The sequence below is a fragment of the Physella acuta genome, unplaced genomic scaffold (assembly GCF_028476545.2).
Source record: "Physella acuta isolate Inbredline_101_S28 unplaced genomic scaffold, ASM2847654v3 ptg000457l, whole genome shotgun sequence".
In the NCBI taxonomy this organism is placed as follows: domain Eukaryota; kingdom Metazoa; phylum Mollusca; class Gastropoda; family Physidae; genus Physella; species Physella acuta.
In genome coordinates this window covers 321,285-346,073 of record NW_026731976.1, presented here as the reverse complement: position 1 = coordinate 346,073, position 24,789 = coordinate 321,285, and the positions used below count along the sequence as shown (strand labels likewise).

The 24,789-nt window shown below is 38.7% G+C and overlaps 1 protein-coding gene across 13 annotated transcripts in view; it reads right to left on the bottom strand.

Annotated features, from left to right (window-relative positions):
* Positions 1-1,811: 1,811 nt before the first annotated feature.
* LOC131943511 (DAZ-associated protein 1) overlaps positions 1,812-24,789 on the bottom strand; it is a 140,621-nt gene continuing 117,643 nt past the window's right edge. For 7 of the 13 annotated variants that reach the window (XM_059303670.1, XM_059303669.1, XM_059303673.1 and 4 more), the window contains 12 exons: positions 21,108-21,161; positions 19,819-19,881; positions 19,151-19,292; positions 16,894-17,066; positions 13,031-13,081; positions 11,407-11,508; positions 9,565-9,612; positions 8,392-8,448; positions 6,920-7,044; positions 6,409-6,478; positions 6,213-6,323; positions 1,812-4,441 (listed from right to left, as the gene is read on the bottom strand). In XM_059303670.1, the coding sequence (XP_059159653.1) occupies positions 4,361-4,441; positions 6,213-6,323; positions 6,409-6,478; positions 6,920-7,044; positions 8,392-8,448; positions 9,565-9,612; positions 11,407-11,508; positions 13,031-13,081; positions 16,894-17,066; positions 19,151-19,292; positions 19,819-19,881; positions 21,108-21,161 (1,077 nt within the window). In that variant the 3' untranslated portion in view covers positions 1,812-4,360. The remainder of the gene's footprint in view (positions 4,442-6,212; positions 6,324-6,408; positions 6,479-6,919; positions 7,045-8,391; positions 8,449-9,564; positions 9,613-11,406; positions 11,509-13,030; positions 13,082-16,893; positions 17,067-19,150; positions 19,293-19,818; positions 19,882-21,107; positions 21,162-24,789) is intronic. The other 6 variants (XM_059303675.1, XM_059303678.1, XM_059303679.1 and 3 more) reach the window with 6 other exon arrangements.

The window sequence follows — 24,789 nt, the reverse complement described above, 5'->3', positions numbered from 1 at the left end:
CAAAACATGCAAATAAAATCCTTAAGAATATTATTTTTTTTGTAATTAAAATGTAATTATATTTTTTGTAATTAAAATGCTTCATTAAATAAAATAAAAAAATTCAATATTTATTCAAACTTTGAAATTTAACGCAATTTTGAAATTTCTGCAAATGCTATCTAAAGACAAAATAAGCTTTTAAAAAAGCAAATTTAAGAGTTGCTATGTGAACTTTGTTCAGTGGTTTGCCAACATATTCACCAGGCTACTCTTTATAAAACAGTTTGAAATTGAGAAAGAAAAAATTTCTCACACCATTGCTATCTTTAGAAGAGCACGAAAAAAATTGAATCCTACAAAATATGAACAAGTACAACATGAAGTTTGTAGTCTTGGAATGTTCAGATCACAATCTTTCAGCACTAGTTGGAGGGAGGAAATCAAACTGACATCATTCAGTGCTTTAACATTTCAAAAAACATCTAGCTAGCCCTGTTCACTTACAATAGCTACGCTGTCTTGTGTGGTAGATCTTTGCCGAGAATATTTGGAGTTTTTTTCTCAGAAGTCACAGAACAAATATGGAAAAAAAAATCTGTTTTAATAGATATATTTACATGAAAATTCTTCCAATTTAAAAAAATCACCTTTTTGAAAAAAAAAAACCATTTTTCTTCCATTTCCAACATAATTATGCATAAAGATTAACATACAATAACATCAAAATACATTTTAAAAAAATGCATAAATCTGTTGAGGATATCGTATGGTAAACCTGCTCCCACCAGCCTGAAGGTGCAAGCCAACAAGTCTACAATAGCAGAGTCATCACATCACCAACTGGGGCTCAAAGGTTCAGGTAAAAAAATGCTATTAACAAGCGGGAACAATCTTTCAAAGATTTAAAAATGACAAGAAGTGTAAAAAATTCTACTAATTTCGTTACTGTAAAGTATCTACTTTATGTTATCAAATATCGTTGCTCGGGGAAACCATGTTTAAAATGACGACAGAGGACAGGCAGGACACAAGGAAAAACCCATGGTTTCTATAGGCCTCAACTTGAAGGCTTCAAATCCATTCCAAAAACCATAAAATTTCCAGTTTATGAAAAGCAAATTAAATTTTGTTGCTGAAACCATGGGTTTTAAAAAAGACATTAAATAAAAACCATAAAACAGGCATAATAAAACAACAATATGCAATGCATAATTCGTAACAGGGCTTTTGATTTAATAAAAAAAAATATGAAAAAAAGCAAAGAGTGAAATTGAGAACAAATATTTGACTTGGGTCACAAGGTAAAATATTTTTGGGATTATTACTTTGATACACTCATTCTTGGATTAATGGCTTCTGATTTTTATTTTAATAGTCTTTAATTTATGACACAAAATTGCATGGAGGTACAATGAAGAACAACTTGGGAACCCTGTTAAATCAGGCTTAAAGTCATACAAGAAAACAGTTGAAAGAAATAGAGTTTGTATACCAATAACAAAAAATGATAAAGTGTGATCATGCATGGTATAAAATCTTTAGTAAGACATGAATCAAAGGCCTCACAGTTATAAAAAAAATGGTTCCTTCAATAAACATTCTACAAGTTTGGGTTTTTGTGACACTTCCTGTTTGCTGTGGCACTTCCTGTTTGCTGTGACACTTCCTGTTTGACACCCCCATGTTGCTGTGCCACCTCCCACTTAAAACTGCAAGATATGCTTGTCAAACATGCTAAAGGCAGCTCCAGATTTCTTGGAATTATACTTGTAAAATGATATTATTGATATGATTATAGTATTGATAAAATTATAAATTTAAACAATATAATAAAAAGTTGGAATTATATCAGTTATAATACAAAAAAAACACTACTCTAGTAAGACATTTTGATTGATAAGTTAGTTACAATTGTGTACAAAAATATTTCATACACGTTAGAACATCTTGATATTAAAAAGCATTAAAACAAAGCAATTCTATGTGGTTTACACTTCCTCATAAAGATTAAAGCACAATTTTTGCAATAGTTCATCTTTTAACAAAACTCAAAAGTCGAATAGTAAAAAAAAAATGTTTTTGAAGCTTAGACCGTTGAACTAAATAACATGTCTAAAGCAGTAGGTAGGCCCAAAGCCTGTCTAGTTCTTAGAAAATTTATCTTCTGTGTGGAAGAGTCAAATGCTATGAGAGAGAGTGGAGATCATCAAGACTAGAATAATAAGTCACATGACATCAATCACATGACTTGAAACAACTTTCTGCCTCAAAGGAGTCCAAGCATTCAAATCACAAAAAGCTGATAAGATTTTAACACATCAAACAAGAAATGAGAAAAAAAATGTAAACACAATCAACCGGACCTGTCAAAACACCTGTTCTAACAACAAACAGGTCAAGTCTTACACATTTCAGGTTTACAAAGATAGTTGGATCAATTTTGTAAAACTTCATCTAATTAGGATTTTATGTTAATTATTGCACAGCTAAGCACTTAAAGGGTTAACCCTTTAGTTAAGTGGCCAGGTTTGTAGGTTTTAAAGGCCAGAACTGCGTGCATGTTGAACTGCGTGCGTGTAGTGTAGACTGAATCTTTTATGAGGATTTTTTTCTTGAGCCATCTTGAACCCAGCATGTATTATGCAACATAAAAAAATGTTTAAACACTCAACAAATTTGCTTATCATTCAAAGATTGCTGGCTATAAATATTGCTCAAGTAAACAAACCAATTATATTGCTAATTCAAATTATTAAAAGTTGCTACATAAAAAACAATCGGATAAAAATTCTCCAGAACTGTTAGAAAGCAAAACTGAAAATCATGAGAAAAATAAAGTTGGCACATGTCAAACAAAAGTTTACTTCTAGTTCAACTGATGGTTCAACTGATGGTTTAACAAAGTTGACTGGTTATGGCCAGTGGTTGCTAGTACAGTTATCACAATAAGACATGTAGTCTCAACACTTCATCCATCATCCAGTGGATTAGTACAAGATTTTCGTTGATTGCTTCAAAGTTACAAGAAGAAGGGAAATAATTCAGATGAGTAAAAGGACCGTAAAGGCCAAACTGTAAAGGGGAAGCAAGTCCTGAGCTCAACTATTGCATGAGATTAGTGCTTGTCTCCCCTCACCAAACAGGAGAGTCTGGGGGAGGAACATATTGCCACTCTAAGGAACAAGGGTACTTAGAATTTAGAAAATGTTTGAGACCCATGTCACATAGGGTCCAGTTGACGTATGGAGTCCCCAAGTTTACCCCAGCTGTAGACATAATAAATAGCATCACGTTTCATGTCCCTGCATATGTAACACTACTATAATACACATTTCAAAGTCAACATTATAAATGTCAACTTGAGGCTAGTCAACATTACAAATGTCAACTTGAGACAAGTCAACATTACAAATGTCAACTTGAGGCAAGTCAACATTACAAATGTCAACTTGAGACAAGTCAACATTACAAATGTCAACTTGAGACAAGTCAACATTACAAATGTCAACTTGAGACAAGTCAACATTACAAATGTCAACTTGAGACAAGTCAACATTACAAATGTCAACTTGAGACAAGTCAACATTGCAAATGTCAACTTGAGACAAGTCAGCATTACAAATGTCAACTTGAGACAAGTCAACATTACAAATGTCAACTTGAGACAAGTCAACATTACAAATGTCAACTTGAGACAAGTCAACATTACAAATGTCAACTTGAGACAAGTCAACATTACAAATGTCAACTTGAGACAAGTCAACATTACAAATGTCAACTTGAGACAAGTCAACATTACAAATGTCAACTTGAGACAAGTCAACATTACAAATGGCAACTTGAGACAAGTCAACATTACGAATGTCAACTTGAGACAAGTCAATGTTACAAATGTCAACTTGAGACAAGTCAATATTACAAATGTCAACTTGAGGCAAGTCAACAATAGGCAATGAATACAATGACATTAATCAAAAAGATTATTATAAAATATAAAAAGAATAAATAAAAAAGAGAACACACAGTAAAAACCATATTTCAATATTAAATATTATGCTACAAAAGATGAAAGCATAAATGTACTTCATCAATGACATTTTCTTTTTGCTACTCAATAAAACAGATTTGATTGATCTATCCAACATTATTGTATGCTCTAGCCCTAACCCAACACTATTGTATACTTATGTTTTAGTTTTTCCTTTATTTTATATTTGAGTCACCAATTTTTTCATAAAAACCTTGCAAAATATTTTCTTATACAGTGTAACATGGCTATGAGAATTCAAACATTAAAAAACCCCTATCTCCATTTCAATCAATTGGTATTTACATGATCTGTGTGAAGCTGATCAATTGGGACACACGCTCCTTGACTCTAGAAGACAGCTGCCATTGACACAGGGGACTGCACTATTGGAATCTCTTTCCCTCCAGGGAATTGTGGGGGCAGGAAATACTGGAACCAACAAGAAGTATGTCACAAAATGTCACAACTACTTACACTCAGTATTTTAAAGGAGAAGTGTTAAAAAATAAAGCATTTAAAACTTGGGTTTACAAGGTAGAATATTAAACCTTGTTTATAAGATAGAATGTTTAAAAGTTGTTTATAAGGTAGAATATTAAACCTTGTTTATAAGGTAGAGTGTTTAAAAGTTGTTTATAAGGTAGAATATTAAACCTTGTTTATAAGGTAGAGTGTTTAAACCTTGTTTATAAGGTAGAATGTTTAAACCTTGTTTATAAGGTAGAGTGTTTAAACCTTGTTTATAAGAGTGTTTAAAAGTTGTTTATAAGGTAGAGTGTTTAAACCTTGTTTATAAGGTAGAGTGTTTAAAAGTTGTTTATAAGGTAGAGTGTTTAAACCTTGTTTATAAGGTAGAGTGTTTAAAAGTTGTTTATAAGGTAGAGTGTTTAAACCTTGTTTATAAGGTAGAGTGTTTAAAAGTTGTTTATAAGGTAGAGTGTTTAAACCTTGTTTATAAGGTAGAGTGTTTAAAAGTTGTTTATAAGGTAGAGTGTTTAAACCTTGTTTATAAGGTAGAGTGTTTAAACCTTGTTTATAAGGTAGAGTGTTTAAACCTTGTTTATAAGGTAGAGTGTTTAAACCTTGTTTATAAGGTAGAGTGTTTAAAAGTTGTTTATAAGGTAGAGTGTTTAAACCTTGTTTATAAGGTAGAGTGTTTAAACCTTGTTTATAAGGTAGAGTGTTTAAACCTTGTTTATAAGGTAGAGTGTTTAAACCTTGTTTATAAGGTAGAGTGTTTAAACCTTGTTTATAAGGTAGAGTGTTTAAAAGTTGTTTATAAGGTAGAGTGTTTAAACCTTGTTTATAAGGTAGAGTGTTTAAACCTTGTTTATAAGGTAGAGTGTTTAAACCTTGTTTATAAGGTAGAGTGTTTAAACCTTGTTTATAAGATAGAGTGTTTAAACCTTGTTTATAAGGTAGAGTGTTTAAACCTTGTTTATAAGGTAGAGTGTTTAAACCTTGTTTATAAGGTAGAGTGTTTAAACCTTGTTTATAAGGTAGAGTGTTTAAAAGTTGTTTATAAGATAGAGTGTTTAAAAGTTGTTTATAAGGTAGAGTGTTTAAACCTAGTTTATAAGGTAGAGTGTTTAAACCTTGTTTATAAGGTAGAGTGTTTAAACCTTGTTTATAAGGTAGAGTGTTTAAAAGTTGTTTATAAGGTAGAGTGTTTAAAAGTTGTTTATAAGGTAGAGTGTTTAAAAGTTGTTTATAAGGTAGAGTGTTTAAAAGTTGTTTATAAGGTAGAGTGTTTAAAAGTTGTTTATAAGGTAGAGTGTTTAAAAGTTGTTTATAAGGTAGAGTGTTTAAAAGTTGTTTATAAGATAGAGTGTTTAAACCTTGTTTATAAGATAGAGTGTTTAAAAGTTGTTTATAAGATAGAGTGTTTAAAAGTTGTTTATAAGGTAGAATGTTTAAACCTTGTTTATAAGGTAGAATGTTTAAACCTTGTTTATAAGGTAGAGTGTTTAAAACTTGGGTTTATAAGGTAGAATGTTTAAAAGTTGTTTATAAGATAGAATGTTTAAAAGTTGTTTATAAGATAGAATGTTTAAAAGTTGTTTATAAGGTAGAATGTTTAAAAGTTGTTTATAAGGTAGAATGTTTAAACCTTGTTTATAAGGTAGAGTGTTTAAACCTTGTTTATAAGGTAGAGTGTTTAAAAGTTGTTTATAAGGTAGAGTGTTTAAAAGTTGTTTACCACTTCCCCCATCTTGTTCTTGGCGTACTCAATCCTGATACCCCCCCGGTCAGAGGACAGCAGGACAAAGCCCTGAAGTCTGGTCATAGCTTCCTGTGCTTGCCTGACATCCTGAACAGTTTAATGCTGGAGTTAGCACATTTGATACTTCAAGGTTTGGGGTAGAAGACTAAGGGAGGTAAGGATAATAACAAACCTGGAATTCTACAAAAGCAACTGGTGATCCCCCTTTGTTGTGCATTCTCAGGCGAACAAAACCTTGGAAACTAAAAATACAATTGGAAAAAGTAGAACAATAACTCTTGGCTAGTTTGGTGAAATAAGATCCTAATGGAGTGCCATAAATTGCTATAAATAATGTAGCTAAAAGACCTGCTAAATATGAAATAAGATCCTAATGGAGTGCCATAAATTGCTATAAATAATGTAGCTAAAAGATCTGCTAAATATGAAATAAGATCCTAATGGAGTGCCATAAATTGCTATAAATAAAGTAGCTAAAAGACCTGCTAAATATGAAATAAGATCCTAATGGAGTGCCATAAATTGCTATAAATAAAGTAGCTAAAAGACCTGCTAAATATAAAATAAGATCCTAATGGAGTGCCATAAATTGCTATAAATAATGTAGCTAAAAGACCTGCTAAATATGAAATAAGATCCTAATGGAGTGCCATAAATATCTAGAAATAATATAGCTAAAAGACCTGCTAAACAAATCCTTGAGCTCTTGTTCTGAGCTGAACTGGCCCAAGTTGGCAACAAATAAAGTTGAACAGGGGGAGGCAAGCGAAAGACTTGACTGGGAAGATGTGGGTATACAGTTGGGGATCTGAAGAAAAATAAATTGTCAAAATTACATGTGACAATGTCAGAATACATGTGACAATGTCAGAATACATGTGACAATGTCAGAATACATGTGACAATGTCAAATACATGTGACAATGTCAGAATACATGTGACAATGTCAGCAAAACATTGGAGAGCAAAAACAAACTAACATGTACATTTGTGCAACCAAACTGTGCAAGATCAAATTTCTAGCTAAGCCGGGGTCAAAATGACATGAGATTTCTAGCTTAGCCTGGGTGTCTGGTGACCTACACTGCTATCAAGATACTCCACACCATGTTTGAGATGAATTGGGTGTATTAAAACACAAAAATTCTGGGTTAGGGTTAGCACACAAATTCTGGGTTAGGATTAGGGTTAGAACACAAATTCTGGGTTAGGATTAGGGTTAGAACACAAATTCTGGGTTAGGATTAAGATTAGGATTAGAACACAAATTCTGGGTGGGTGTAACATGAGAAACCAGACACGTTGAGAATGTTTTGTTTTGGGAAATTATTCAATCTCGAAATAGTTGGATTAATAAAATTAGTTGGACTAATCTAATTAGTTGGATTAATCAAAATAGTTGGATTAATCAAAATAGTTGGATTAATAAAAGTAGTTGGATTAATCAAATTAGTTGGATTAATCAAACTAGTTGGATTAATCTATTTAGTTGGATTGATCTATTTGTTGGGTTAATCAAAATAGTTGGATTAAATAAAATTAGTTTGATTAATTTAATTAGTTGGATTAATCAAAATAGTTGGATTAATCTAATTAGTTGGATTAATCAAAATAGTTGGATTAATCAAAATAGTTGGATTAATAAAATTAGTTTGATTAATCAAATTAGTTGGATTAAATAAAAACAGTTGGATTAATCTAATTAGTTGGATTAATCGAAATAGTTGGATTAATTGAAATAGTTGGATTAATCAAAATAGTTGGATTAATAAAATTAGTTGGATTAATCTGATTAGTTGGATTAATCGAAATAGTTGGATTAATCAAAATAGTTGGATTAATAAAATTAGTTGGATTAATCTAATTATTTGGATTAAACAAAATAGTTGGATAAATCAAAATAGTTGGATTAATCAAAATAGTTGGATTAATCAAAATAATTGGATTAATAAAATTGGTTGGATTAATCTAATTAGTTGGATTAATCAAAACAATGAGATCAATAAATAAAGTCAGATAAATAAAATTAATCAGGTTAATTAAATTAAACTCTGATAAATTAACATAATTTGATGACTCAAAGTGATCAGACAAATTAAACTAATCTGGTGAATATAACCCACCACTGGCCCAAGAGAAATAGAAAAGAACTAACACTAACAGTAAATGCTCCACCATTTTCTGGAGAAGATGTCGGGGAGCAGTACATAACCTGTTGAAGAAATAAGATCATGAGATCAAAACACAGAGGTAATGCTTGAAAAAACAAGACAATGGGATCAAAACACACAGAGGTAACATGTGCCCAACATGTCTAGAGGCAGCAACATGTGCCCAACATGTCTAGAGGCAGCAACATGTGCCCAACATGTCTAGAGGCAGCAACATGTGCCCAACATGTCTAGAGGCAGCAACATGTGCCCAACATGTCTAGAGGCAGCAACATGTGCCCAACATGTCTAGAGGCAGCAACATGTGCCCAACATGTCTAGAGGCAGCAACATGTGCCCAACATTACTAGAGGCAGCAACATGTGCCCAACATGTCTAGAGGCAGCAACATGTGCCCAACATGTCTAGAGGCATGCTATATAAATCTAGGTCCAAACAATGAGATTAGAGTTTTAAAGTTTTTTTTTAGAGGGCCTTTATTCGGGTTGAACAAATGAAAGACTCAGGTGTAGCACACACAAAAAAGGAGTTGATAAATTATCAGCATATCTAGCGACGGAAAAATCAGCTAACAAAACATACGAAACGTCTTTCAAAGGCTGCATCAGAATTCATTGTAAATCAGGTGCGTATAATTTTCGCACACATCTTCGCATTTTACCCCGACCCAGCGTAGGTATCAAATGGGAGTAAGATGCGAGACAAAAATGTCACGTGACCGGCGGTTTTCGCACCCTTCTCGCGATTCGCAATTTACCAACACCCTAGGGATCAACCTTCACAGGTCCAGGTGGAACCAACAATAACTAACACGAGTCCAATTCACAGATACATCACAGTGTTTTAAATTACATATGGCAGCTCATACTGTCTCAACTATACCCGAACTAATCTTAACTGTCTCCTGACTAACTATCTACAACCGCTATCTAGCACACGACAATACGCTAAACGCTCGAATGAACAACTTCCAACAGCTGTCAGCTGACCTTCTCACGTGACCGGCCATCTCGCTTCTCATTGGTTCCTACCTATTCTACCGAACTCGTCCGTTTGACCTCTACATATTGTACTTTATCAATCTAGTAGTAGATCAACTACTATCTACATTAGAATCTAAAAGACTAGAATTGATGGAATTAAAAAAAAAATCTTACCGGACTAGTGGTCATGCACGGATGGTGCCAGGAGTAGGTCAAAGTCGGCTAAAGAATAGAAAAACAAATTCAACGATTACAATCTACAGAGAATTAGAACGTTCAGAGCATCTAGTAGATACAGATCTAGATCTAGTAGATACAGATCTAGATCTAGTAGATACAGATCGGTTTATCTAGAGCTCTACATTTGAAATTTAAAATAATTCAATAAATAAAAACAAAAAATAACTACGGTGGAGGAAATATAGAAACGAAACAAAAGTAACAATGTGAATGCTAGTCCTTCTAGAATCTACCTGAGTTTATTTATGCTTACTACATCTAAGTAGTTTATTGAACTATGGATGAGGTTAATGGATTAAATCCACTGGTTTAGAGATTTAAAAACCGTAATTGAAATCAAGATTTATTATTTTTAAAAATGTCTCGACACCTGGTCTAACTGCTAACTAGATCTAGATTATGGGGGTTATCCATTAATGACGTCACGCTTTTTTGGGACGTTTTTTACCTCCCCCTTCCCCTCCGCCACACATCGTCACAAAAAGCCAGACCCCCCCCCATAAAATGAGGTCACACCTCAGCCTACAACCCCCCTCAAAATTGCAGTTGAATTTCTCTTAAAACATCGATATTTTTCCAAAATCTTGTCTGAACTCTGTCAAAATAGAGTATTTTAATCAATTCATATGTATAAAGTGTTATAAAACGCGAAATAACGTCTAAAATTCGTTTTCTAACAATATTTGCTTTTTTATAAAGCAAAAGTGTGACGTCGCACGATATGACCCCCCCCCCTCATCACACACCGTCACAAAATTACGGACCCCCTCCCCCCTACGAGTGTGACGTCATTTATGGACGACCCCTATATCTTGAGTACATTAGAATTTAACTCATCTCATGAATTAATTAGACCTAGAACATTAGAATTTAACTTACTTCATCTCATGACTTAATTAGACCTAGAACATTAGAATTTAACTCATCTCATGAATTAATTAGACCTAGAGTGACTATTGAATCAAAATGCAAATGTGGCCACTAAAGGATTGGCCATACTTATAATGACCTAAATAATGCTATAACCTAGTGGGCCTTAGATCCAGTGTTTCTTCCAGACTTTTTCTCCGGGGGGGGGGGGGGGGGGGGGGGGCACTTGAAATTTTCGGGGGGGGGGGGGGGGGGTAGACTTTCTTCGAGGGGCGGGGCGGACACTGTTAAAAGTATATATTTTCTATATAAATAATATAAATTTCATTTCGTTCGGGGGGTGGCCCCCCCCCCCCGAAGAGATGCCTGGAAGAAACTCTGCTTAGATCTAGATCTATACGACTTATATTTATGCTAAACTGACATCTGGGCGTGGCTACAACACAAAATGATTGAAAAGGCAAAAAAAAAAAAAAAGGCTACACAGAATAACTAGACTGGTCAAGAATTGATCTAGATACACGTGATCTAGCCAACCAATCCATGGGACGCAGCCTTTTCAAATGAATTTGATGTGTTTCAAACATGTCACCAATGGCATTAGTTCAGTGGCTGTCTTCACTCGGTGAGACAGTGGCTGTCTTCACACGGCGAGACAGCGGCTGTCTTCACACGGCGAGACAGCGGCTGTCTTCACACGGCGAGACAGCGGCTGTCTTCACACGGCGAGACAGCGGCTGTCTTCACACGGCGAGACAGCGGCTGTCTTCACACGGCGAGACAGTGGCAGTGTCCACATGGATTTGCTGACACTTGCAGTCTAGTACAGTGCTGACAGACGATGACGTGGACACGCAAACAGATGACGTAGACCACCAACTAAATGACGTAGACCACCAAACATACCGGGTTAGCTAAAATTGGAGCTGACACTAATGTGGGCGGCTGTCCGGCCGTGGGGGCGGCTACAGGGGTAGGGGGTGGAGCTAGAAGCGTTGTATGCTGAACCTGATAAACGAAGAAATTCAGAGGGACGGACTTAGCTCTATTATCATTGATTGACAAATAACGCAAACTAAAAAGCTGGAAAAACAAATCTTAAAACAACTTTTAAAAAGACAATCCAGTCTGAAATTGGTAAATTAGAATCATGAAAAAATAATCAATGACTAAACATGCTTAAGCCATTTTGGTAATGCTTCAAACACTGCCTAATACTACATCCCTACTGCATCCCCATACTATCTAATGCCTCTCTGCCCTCTCATACTAATGCCACTCTGCCCTCTCATACTAATACCTTATGAAATATTTTTTTTCATTAACCTTATCAATTAATTTTAAACTAAACCTTATTAAATTATTTTATTCATTAACTTTATCAAATTATTTTATTCATTAACCTTATCAAATAATTTTAAACTAAACCTTACCAAATTATTGTATTCATTAACCTTATCAAATAATTTTAAACTAAACCTTATCAAATTATTATCATCATTAATAACCTTATTAAAAAAAAATTAAACAAAAAAAGTTTATACTTGACGTATTGTGTGTGGTAGGTGCTTAACATAATGAAAGCCATTTTTTCTTGACTTAACTGCTACCACACGTGGGTGTGCTACAACTACGTGAGTGAGCAGCAAAAAAAAAAAAAAAAAAAAAGTTGACCCGGTTATTTTTAGCACAACCAGGGGACACAACCTGTGCAGTGAGACGCATAAAAACAACAATAACTTTAAAATAAGCAATTGTGATAATTTGGTGCACCATACATAAATGAAATTTGTATAAGTGCAAAAGTGACAGTTCTTACGAAAGAAAAAAAGGTGGTGACAATTTTTGCGAAAGCTGTGACATTTTTTGGCTGTTCAAAACTTTTGGTCTAATCTCTACCACAATGACAACTCTATTATAGGAAGGCACTACATATTTAGATAATAAAATAAAATGGCCTAAAGATACACGAATCTTTTTAAAAAAAAGTATTTGACACAAGTACATTTTCTACCTTTAAAAGACAAAGGAATTTAATTTTAATTATGTTGGTGCTGGTTTTGCCCCAATCGTCATTTATTATGTATAAGAAAATATGACTGCGTCTTTCAACAGTTGATAAAGTCATTGCCGCCCTAACATTTCATTTTTATTGAAGTCACTCTATGCAGATAGGGAAGAATGAAAAATAGGACATTGTTGGGGGAAAAAAAAGAAAGATAATCCCCAGTCTACAAGTAGGAGCAACCATTTCGATAGAAGAGAGGGGTGCTAAGGTTTTGAACACAGCCAAAAGAGTGGGGTGCTAAGGTTTTGAACACAGCCAAAAAAGCTAAAATATCGATAAATTTGACATAGTTTGTCATGACAAGAAATGTCAGTGACTCCATAATTGTTGTCATGACAGAAGTGAGTCAATGTCACCAACTTTGTTGTCATGATACAAAGATGTCAGTGACACAACCATCATTGCCACGGTACAAAAATTAAAATACCAAAAAAAGAAATGAAATTAAAAATAATTCCGTACATTACTGCGCATTGGAGGCGGGGCAAAGATGGGGCTGACCCGCATCGGAATCTACGACGTGTGAAAAGAATATGGAAACACAATCGGGTTAAAATGAGAGAAATTAAAAAAATGTATACACAAATGAATTGCAGTGTGAGTGCAGAAAAAATGAAGTGGTTGCAAATTACATTAATCTAAGTATACATGGGGTGCATTAATGATTGCACAACAAACATTGCTTGATTAGGGTTAACAAAAATCTTTGTAAAAGTTTCAAAAATTAATTAAACAAAACAAAGAAAAAATAAACTTACGGAGGAAAGAGTGGACATAGTTTTTGGTCTCTCTCTCTCTCTATCCCCCCCCCTCTCACTCTCTCTCACTATGTATATATATATATATATATATATATATATATATATATATATATATATATATATATATATATATATATATATATATATATATATATATATTAAGGTCAAAGCCCGAAGTACGGCTAAAGCCCGCATTGACCAGCCAATGTGCCGGCTCTCTTGGCCAAAGCCCGAAGAGCTTAGCACTGAGAGCGTATTTCGTACATTGGCCGGCCAATGCGCGGACTGGCCGGGACGAAATGGCCAAAGTCCGAAGACTTTTAACTTGACAGCGTTTTTCCTACATTGGCCGGCCAATGTGCGGACTGGCCGGGACGAACTGGCCAAAGTCCGAAGACTTTTAACTTGACAGCGTTTATCCTACATTGGCCGGCCAATGTGCGCCAAAGTCTGAAAAGTTTAAAATTGACAAATTATTTCATACGTTGGCCGAGATGTCCTATCTGTGATCGTATTCTGGGAGCTGTTTCATTGTGAGTAACGTATTGTTTGTATGGCATTCTATATGCCATGCGACATGGACCAAAAGGGCCGTCAGACCAAGTGACAGACATACCAGATGTCTGCCAAAATAAAAAATCCAAATCCTAATGGCAGAGAATTTCTTAACTAAAGACCATGTGGCCTGAACTTAAACTAGTTCACAGAAATCATCAAGGAATCTAACAATCGCCATAAGAAGTCTTGTTTGGATGCAAAACAAAAGCGGGACTTAGCACTTCAAATCTACCAAGAGAGGCTCTCGATAATTTAGTTACTGAGGAAGATCTTGAGAACATTGAACAAGAAATGGAGGTTGCCATAAATGCAACGACTTCCTCAGCTAACACATATGCTGCCGTGGCGGAACGTCCAGACAGGTTGCGTGACAATAATATGGCCAACAGATTCTGTGTAGTTTGTGAAAAATATTGTAGTGCAGCCCATTCTTGTGGATCCTGTGGCAACGATGTCCAAAGATGTAATTCTAAATGACATAAATGTTCAACTTGGGACTATAGTACAATAAAATAATTTGAATGTTTCTCTCATTTACTTTAATTAATAATCAATAAAGACTGAATTTCGTGATCCTTACGGTATAAAAAATCCTAAATCTGCTCATGATCTTCTAATTCGTCCCTAGCCAGATGATCTTCTAATTAAGACTTTGGCCGGTCCACCATGGCCAGTCCGCGGATTGGCTGGCCAAAGGCCGAAATCAAGTTAAGTTTCGGACTTTGACCGGTCAACGGGGGGCAATATTGGCCAATGCGGGCTTTGGCCGACTTCGGGCTTTGACCGTAACAAATATATGTATATATCTTGTACTAATATCTGTCTTTCCGTATAATTTTTTTTGTAGATGTAGAACTAATTTGCTAAAACAGCAGGCAATTACTACAAACTGTCCCTGTCCACTACAAACTGCCCCTGTCCACTACCAACTACCATTGTCCACTACCAACTACCATTGTCCACTACAAACTGCCCATGTCCACTACCAACTGCCCATGTCCACTACCAACTGCCCCTGTCCACTACCAACTACCATTGTCCACTACAAACTGCCCATGTCCACTACCAACTACCATTGTCCACTACCAACTACCATTGTCCACTACAAACTGCCCATGTCCACTACCAACTGCCCATGTCCACTACCAACTGCCCATGTCCACTACCAACTGCCCCTGTCCACTACCAACTACCATTGTCCACTACAAACTGCCCATGTCCACTACCAACTGCCCATGTCCACTACCAACTGCCCCTGTCCACTACCAACTACCATTGTCCACTACAAACTGCCCATGTCCACTACCAACTACCATTGTCCACTACAAACTGCCCATGTCCACTACCAACTACCATTGTCCACTACAAACTGCCCATGTCCACTACCAACTACCATTGTCCACTACCAACTGCCCCTGTCCACTACCAACTACCATTGTCCACTACAAACTGCCCATGTCCACTACCAACTACCATTGTCCACTACAAACTGCCCATGTCCACTACCAACTACCATTGTCCACTACCAACTACCATTGTCCACTACCAACTGCCCCTGTCCACTACCAACTACCATTGTCCACTACAAACTGCCCATGTCCACTACCAACTGCCCATGTCCACTACCAACTGCCCCTGTCCACTACCAACTACCATTGTCCACTACAAACTGCCCATGTCCACTACCAACTGCCCCTGTCCACTACCAACTACCATTGTCCACTACAAACTGCCCATGTCCACTACAAACTGCCCATGTCCACTACCAACTACCATTGTCCACTACCAACTACCATTGTCCACTACCAACTACCATTGTCCACTACCAACTACCATTGTCCACTACCAACTACCATTGTCCACTACCAACTACCATTGTCCACTACCAACTACCATTGTCCACTACCAACTACCATTGTCCACTACCAACTACCATTGTCCACTACCAACTACCATTGTCCACTACCAACTACCATTGTCCACTACCAACTACCATTGTCCACTACCAACTACCATTGTCCACTACCAACTACCATTGTCCACTACCAACTACCATTGTCCACTACCAACTACCATTGTCCACTACCAACTACCATTGTCCACTACCAACTACCATTGTCCACTACCAACTACCATTGTCCACTACCAACTACCATTGTCCACTACCAACTACCATTGTCCACTACCAACTACCATTGTCCACTACCAACTACCATTGTCCACTACCAACTACCATTGTCCACTACCAACTACCATTGTCCACTACCAACTACCATTGTCCACTACCAACTACCATTGTCCACTACCAACTACCATTGTCCACTACCAACTACCATTGTCCACTACCAACTACCATTGTCCACTACCAACGACATGTACTACCACACAGTGACCTGTACAAAGGACGTTTTACAATAAGTTCTAATGCTGGGTACATTTTACCAGGAGTGCGAGAAAAAAAAACTTAAAAAAAAAAAGCACAACTAAAAGCATTTTTATAGGAGCAAGTTAGGGTTAGGTCATTAGCAGGTTAGGGTTAGGTTATTAGTAAGTTAGGATTAGGTCATTTAGCAGTTTTGGATTAGATAAGCTGTGAATGTATTGGCTTAGTTGCGAAAAATAAAATGAGATAAATTTGGTTCACTCAGGGTCAGGGTAGCCATGAAGGTCAAGGTTATACATCTGACCGTGATCAGAGAAACGATTAATATGGCTTGCAGTTCAAGTTAGTAAAGAAATCTATTTTAAAACACAATTTTTGTTGCTTCAATAACAACTACAAATTTTATTTAGATACTGTTACTATAAATAGAATTGGATTATTTTTTTTTGGGATGGGCCCAGGGGTGGGGGTGGTTTAAAATATGACATACAGGCAAACATATGACATACAGGCAAACATATGACATACAGGCAAACAGATGCCACATAACACTGACACATCGAGAAGAAGATTCTAGATGTAACGGTCAGAATGAAAAGAATAAAAAAAATGGTGGTACTGACCCTTAGAGGCATGGGAGCCAGTGCAGCGGGGTGGTGGTGGTGGGAGAGTAGGGCGGGGTGGGGGAGTCCTGCCCCAGGGGGCGGTGCTGGTGCAAGTTCTGGAAACGGTGCTAGTGTAGGCGCGGTGGCCCAGGCTTCTGGGCCCCCAGGAAAAAAGGCGGCCCCTAATTCCTCTGTGAAAGTGATGGTTAAGTGTTGGTTTGACGGTGATAGGGGGGGGGGGGGGGGGTGATAGGAGGGGGTGATAGGGGTTATAAACACTGAGAGTGACCTTTGTTTCCATAGGAGCAAAATGAGATTGGCAGGTGTGTTGACAAGTGTGTAGGTAGTGTGTTGCTGCATGTGTGTAGGTAGTGTGTTGCTGCATGTGTGTAGGTAGTGTGTTGGTAAGTGTGTAGGTAGTGTGTTGCTGCATGTGTGTAGGTAGTGTGTTGCTGCATGTGTGTTGACAAGTGTGTAGGTAGTGTGTTGCTGCATGTGTGTAGGTAGTGTGTTGCTGCATGTGTGTAGGTAGTGTGTTGCTGCATGTGTGTAGGTAGTGTGTTGCTGCATGTGTGTTGACAAGTGTGTAGGTAGTGTGTTGCTGCATGTGTGTTGACAAGTGTGTAGGTAGTGTGTTGCTGCATGTGTGTAGGTAGTGTGTTGCTGCATGTGTGTAGGTAGTGTGTTGGTGCATGTGTGTAGGTAGTGTGTTGCTGCATGTGTGTAGGTAGTGTGTTGCTGCATGTGTGTTGACAAGTGTGTAGGTAGTGTGTTGCTGCATGTGTGTTGACAAGTGTGTAGGTAGTGTGTTGCTGCATGTGTGTAGGTAGTGTGTTGCTGCATGTGTGTAGGTAGTGTGTTGGTGCATGTGTGTAGGTAGTGTGTTGCTGCATGTGTGTAGGTAGTGTGTTGCTGCATGTGTGTAGATAGTGTGTTGGTAAGTGTGTTGACAAGTGTGTAGGTAGTGTGTTGCTGCATGTGTGTAGGTAGTGTGTTGGTAAGTGTGTTGACAAGTGTGTAGGTAGTGTGTTGCTGCATGTGTGTAGGTAGTGTGTTGCTGCATGTGTGTAGGTAGTGTGTTGCTGCATGTGTGTAGATAGTGTGTTGGTGCATGTGTGTAGGTAGTGTGTTGCTGCATGTGTGTAGGTAGTGTGTTGGTAAGTGTGTGTAGGTAGTGTGTTGGTAAGTGTGTTGACAAGTGTGTAGGTAGTGTGTTGCTGCATGTGTGTAGGTAGTGTGTTGCTGCATGTGTGTAGGTAGTGTGTTGGTGCATGTGTGTAGGTAGTGTGTTGACTGGTGTGTAGGTAGTGTGTTGGTGAGTGTGTGTAGGTAGTGTGTTGCTGCATGTGTGTAGGTAGTGTGTTGACTGGTGTGTAGGTAGTGTGTTGGTAAGTGTGTGTAGGTAGTGTGTTGACTGGTGTGTAGGTAGTGTGTTGGTAAGTGTGTGTAGGTAGTGTGTTGACAGGTGTGTAGGTAGTGTGTTGACAAGTGTGTAGGTAGTGTGTTGGCATGTGTGTATGTAATGTGTTGGTATGTGTGTAGGTAGTGTGTTGGCAGGTGTGTAGGTAAGTATGTATGGGCAGGTGTGTGTGGGCACGTAAGTGTGGGCAAGTGAGTGTGGGCAGGTTGTGTGGACAGGTGTGTGTTGGAAAGTGTGTGTGGGCAGGTGTGTAGGCAGGTGTGTGTAGGCAGGTGTGTGTAGGCAGGTTGTGTGGGCATGTGTGTATGCAGCGGTTCCGTTAGTTCTGCTATCAATGATGGAACATTTAAAAAATGAGGTCAGAAATGCAATAGTGATGTAAATAAAGTGACGGATAGTCAAATAAAAGGACGTGAGGATATGACAGTCTTAATGCTGATTGGTGAACAGCTTGACACGTGACTCCTGGTCGACCAATGAGAAGCGATGTGTAAAGCGGACTTGAGCAAGGGGATGAAAGTCAAGGATAGTGACATGATATAGGTCACATGATGTGTTTGAGAATAGTTTTTAGTTGCACACGTGAAAGATGTGTTAATCTTTGAGTGCATGTGGTGATGCCGATCTGGTGCTGGTGTGTTGTTTACATGGGAGGTTAGTCAAGAAAACAAGGTGTTACAGTTGTGTGTACACAAGTGTCTGGTGTGTAGTGTGCTCAACTACATGGGGAGGTGCTGAGGCCAAAAAGTATGGAAAACCAAGAAAGTCATAAATGAGATTTTGGTTGAAGCATCAGTGAGTGTTAGACATGTGTTTGTGTTTGTTGGTCTAGGTGGAGATGACCCAAATACTCACGACCAGTGATGGGGTGGATGATGGTGGTCGGGTGTGCTGCTGTCGGTTGGGGCGATGCTTGCTTAGGTTTGGTCACCTTCGTGTTGGATTTGGCGAACTCCAGTCGTAATGTCTGTGGCAAATCTGGGTCAAACCTGACGCCCTAAAACATAAGCAAATATGATTCTATATAAGCAAATATTGGGAGTATGGTGCTCCGCATAGGTTAGAGTAAATGTTGGGAGTACGGTGCTCCAAATGGGTTAGAGTAAATGTTGGGAGTACGGTGCTCCAAATGGGTTAGAGTAAATGTTGGGAGTATGGTGCTCCAAATGGGTTAGAGTAAATGTTGGGAGTACGGTGCTCCAAATGGGTTAGAGTAAATGTTGGGAGTACGGTGCTCCAAATGGGTTAGAGTAAATGAGTTTAAATTGACAGAGACTGAATAACTCACACATGACCTATTTATATTTCACAGATGACCTACGTATGCATCATAAATGACCTACTTATGTCTCCCAGGGGACATATTTATGTTTCTCATATGATCTAATTATAAATCACAGATGACCTATTTGCTGCATAGGTAACTTATATTTCTTATATGACCTACTTTTTGACTCACATAAGACCTATTTATGCCACATAGATGGCTTATGTGTGTCACACAGATGACCTTGTCAAGTTACCTGAAGATCCTGTTTAGCTGTTTCTGCTGCCATCCTGGAACTGAAGGTCACGAACCCGACAGGCTGCACGAGAAAGGTCAAAAACTGTCAACATACATTTTAAAAATCTCTGGCTTTTGTATCAACATACATTTTAAAAATCTCTGGCTTTTGTATCAACATACATTTTACAAATCTCTGGCTTTTGTATCAACATACATTTTAAAAATCTCTGGCTTTTGTATCAACATACATTTTACAAATCTCTGGCTTTTGTATCAACATACATTTTAAAAATCTCTGGCTTTTGTATCAACATACATTTTAAAAATCTCTGGCTTTTGTATCAACATACATTTTAAAAATCTCTGGCTTTTGTATCAACATACATTTTAAAAATCTCTGGCTTTTGTATCAACATACATTTTAAAAATCTCTGGCTTTTGTATCAACATACATTTTAAAAATCTCTGGCTTTTGTATCAACATACATTTTAAAAATCTCTGGCTTTTGTATCAACATACATTTTAAAATTCCGACTTAACATTTTAAAATTCCGACTTAACATTTTAAAATTCCGACTTAACATTTTAAAATTCCGACTTAACATTTTAAAATTCCGACTTAACATTTTAAAATTCCGACTTAACATTTTAAAATTCCGACTTAACATTTTAAAATTCCGACTTAACATTTAGTTTCTTACTGTAAAAATATTTGTTGCCACACCAATATGGCTGAGAAAAAAACGAGAAACTTTTTTTTTAAATTCTTATTTGACATGAACAATTGATTGGTTTAATTCAATTAGGTGTGAGATTTTGATTGGCTAACCCAAACACACATTGACGTGACGCATCAATACAAGATGGCGTCTTTATAAGACATCAAAACTACGTCATCGTGACGCATCCAAATGACGTCGCGATGGAAAAAAAGACGTTGATGAAAACACATCAAATTAATTCACAAAACATTAAACATAAAACACATTCATGCAAAGCAGATGGTCTTGTTTCGTTTGTAGCATTCACATTGTGTGGTATTCACATTGTGTGGTATTCACATTGTGTGGGATTCACATTGTGTGGTATTCAGATTATCCCGTGTTTACACGTGTAGTATTCACATGGTAGTCCCATATATGGTGTCCCAACATTTGGTGTTTTCCATATACGTCATGACATACGGTAACTTGACATACGGTAACTTGACATACGGTAACTTGACATACGGTAACTTGACATATGGTGCCACCTCTCCGTGGGTCTGATGACGTAGGCTACAGGCATGAAGCTGACATACTTACTGAAGTATTTTTTCCATTTTTGTTGGTTATTTTAAGCAGGGAACCCTCATAGCCCTGCAAAGCAAAGGTGAGAGATAGGTGCAAGGTGATCACACAAAAAACAGAAAATGTGAAATATGACACATTCAAAACACCGTACTAAATTTGCGTTGGATCAGAATGAGTGATGAGCGTGATTGTTTGAAAATGTGACCAATGAAAAGATAGTCAGCTCAACTCAAGGAAATGGAAACATTTATTTCTATATGCATGACGTCATTGATCGTCGGTCTGTAGAACCCCCCCCCCCCCCCAAAAAAAAAACAAAACAACTTTGATCTGCAAGTGTCAGCCGCAGGGTTGGTCTAATTTAATGCAGTGTTTGTGGCACGTGTTTGTGACACGTTTTCTTTCATCTCAAATTTCTAGCAATGTTTTAGTCCCAGGCAAAGGGCGCTCACCGCGGGATGTCATATTCAGGTTGCCACTGTCAGGTTGCCACTGTCAGGTTGCCACTGTCAGGTTGTCATATTCAGGTTGTCTGCTGGGGACTATCCAGTGGCAAAAATCCAAGGATTTCATTGTATAGTGGGTATCACGTGTTTTTTTGAGCACCAGATGGGTTTGGGGAAGGGGCAGAGCACAAGCTAGTGGCGGGGTTAAGGTCAGGTCAAAGGTCAGTGGAGGAGTTTATTTTTAGACCTAACCCAAACGTGGGCAGTGACGTCATCTAACACGAATATCTCGAAATGATGTGACGTCGCAAAATCTGTTTGTATTTGTATGTGGGGGGGGGGGGGAGAGAGAGAAGTAGATCGCTTTAAACCACAGCAAGGCAGGGTGGGTCAGCTGTCATGATAGACACGAACAATATGGGTGGGTCAGGGTGGGTCAGGGTGGGTCAGCTGTCATGATAGACACGAACAATATGGGTGGGTCAGGGTGGGTCAGCTGAAGTAAACTGAAAAGATTGCTATAAAAAAGCAAACTGAAATAATAAGGTGATGATTAATGAGGTAATAATGTGATGATTAATGAGGTAATAATGAGTCGAGAGTGTGGGATGACGTCAAGTGAATCAGTTTTTAGACGTCTATTAAATCTTTTGCTGGTAATAATGTGTCATTTGTGGATGACGTCATCTCCTGCCTCACTCTCTCCTCACACGTTGTGACGTAAACATTGTGACGTAAAGAATGTTTGTGTAAAAGAAAATTCTTTACCGGCAACGTGGCGTATTGCTGTTGGTGGCACAAAAAATGATTAGTTCATGGACAAAAACATCAACAAAATCACGAGTTCATGGACAAAAACATCAACAAAATCACGAGTTTATGGACAAAAACATCAACAAAATCACGAGTTCATGGACAAAAACATCAACAAAATCACGAGTTCATGGACAAAAACATAAAAAAAAAATCACGAGTTCATGGACAAAAACATCAACAAAATCACAAGTTCATGGACAAAAACATCAACAAAAATCAAGAGTTCATAACGAAATATACATTATGACACACAACATAATTGCGTTCCGTAAAAAAATAACACCCCATCATCCCCATCCCCAAAACAGTACACAATCATTTTATTTTAGGAACAGTCGCAAACTTCTAGTCGGTCCGCACGTCAGACTCAACATTTCAGTTTATCATCAAGTTCCTCAATTCAACCACACACGTTTTAACACCATTGCTGACCATTTATGGTTGACTAGACCATCACTGGCCAGTTACTGGTGACTAGACCATGGTGATACTTGAATCAACAGTTTTTAAATAAAGAAGTAAATTTGGAGCGGGGTCTGACTGTAATGACATTTTGATGTCATAATGACATCAACGGAAACATCAAAGATGTCAACATCAACGATGTCTACATCAAAGATGTCAACATCAAAGATGTCAACATCAAAGATGTCAACATCAAAGATGTCTACATCAAAGATGTCAACATCAAAGATGTCAACATCAAAGATGTCAACATCAAAGATGTCAACATCAAAGATGTCTACATCAAAGATGGGGACTTCAAACGTTTTGGCTTGTCTGAGTAACCATGTAGCACACACAGATCACGTGTCACACAGATCACGTGTCACACAGATCACGTGTCACACAAATCACGTGTCACACAGACTGTCACACAGACTGTCACACAGACTGTCACACAGATCACGTGTCACACAGACTGTCACACAGATCACGTGTCACACAGACTGTCACACAGATCACGTGTCACACAGACTGTCACACAGACTGTCACACAGACTGTCACACAGACTGTCACACAGACTGTCACACGGACCACGTGTCACACAGGTCACGTGTCACACAGATCACGTGTCACACAGACTGTCACACAGATCACGTGTCAGACAGACTGTCACACAGACCACATGTCACACAGACTGTCACACGGACCACGTGTCACACAGGTCACGTGTCACACAGATCACGTGTCACACAGACTGTCACACAGATCACGTGTCAGACAGACTGTCACACAGACCACATGTCACACAGACTGTCACACAGATCACGTGTCACACAGACTGTCACACAGACCACGTGTCACACAGACCACGTCACACAGACTGTCACACAGACTGTCACACAGACTGTCACACAGACTGTCACACAGACTGTCACACAGACTGTCACACAGATTGTCATACAGATCACGTGTCACACAGATCACGTGTCACACAGATCACGTGTCACACAGATCACGTGTCACACAGACTGTCACACAGCAGACGTTCAATGACCGTCCTTTGGTCGTGTGAGCCGTCCCTGACCCCCTTGATTGCTCAAGATATATTCGACGGGATATAAAAATTTCCCTACCCCCCTCCCTCCGTCCATTCCTCTATCCCACCAGTCCCCCCCCCCCCCCCGCAGCATCCATCCTAATAAAATTGAAACAATGTTAACGTGTGAAGCACATAGATGATTATATTGACATTGAAAGCAACAGGAGAGTCTACATTGGCAGTAAATATTTGGTTTCCATGCCGCCGCACACAGCCACACCCACACCCCACACAGCCACACCCACACCCCACACAGCCACACCCCACACAGCCACACCCCACACAGCCACACCCCACACAGCCACACCCACACAGCCACACCCCACACAGCCACACCCCACACAGCCACACCCCACACAGCCACACCCCACACAGCCACACCCCACACAGCCACACCCCACACAGCCACACCCCACACAGCCCCAGCCCACACAGCCACAGCCACACCCCACACCCCACACAGCCACACCCCACACAGCCACACCCCCACACAGCCACACCCCACACAGCCACACCCACACCCCACACAGCCACACCCCACACAGCCACACCCCACACAGCCACACCCCACACACCCACACCACACACAGCCACACCCCACACAGCCACACCCCACACAGCCACACCCCACACAGCCACACCCCACACAGCCCCACCCCACACAGCCACACCCACACCCCACACAGCCACACCCCACACAGCCCCACCCCACACAGCCACACCCCCACACAGCCACACCCCACACCCCACACAGCCACACCCCACACAGCCACACCCCACACAGCCACACAGCCACACCCCACACAGCCACACCCCACACAGCCACACCCCACACAGCCACACCCCACACACCCACACCCCACACAGCCACACCCCACACAGCCA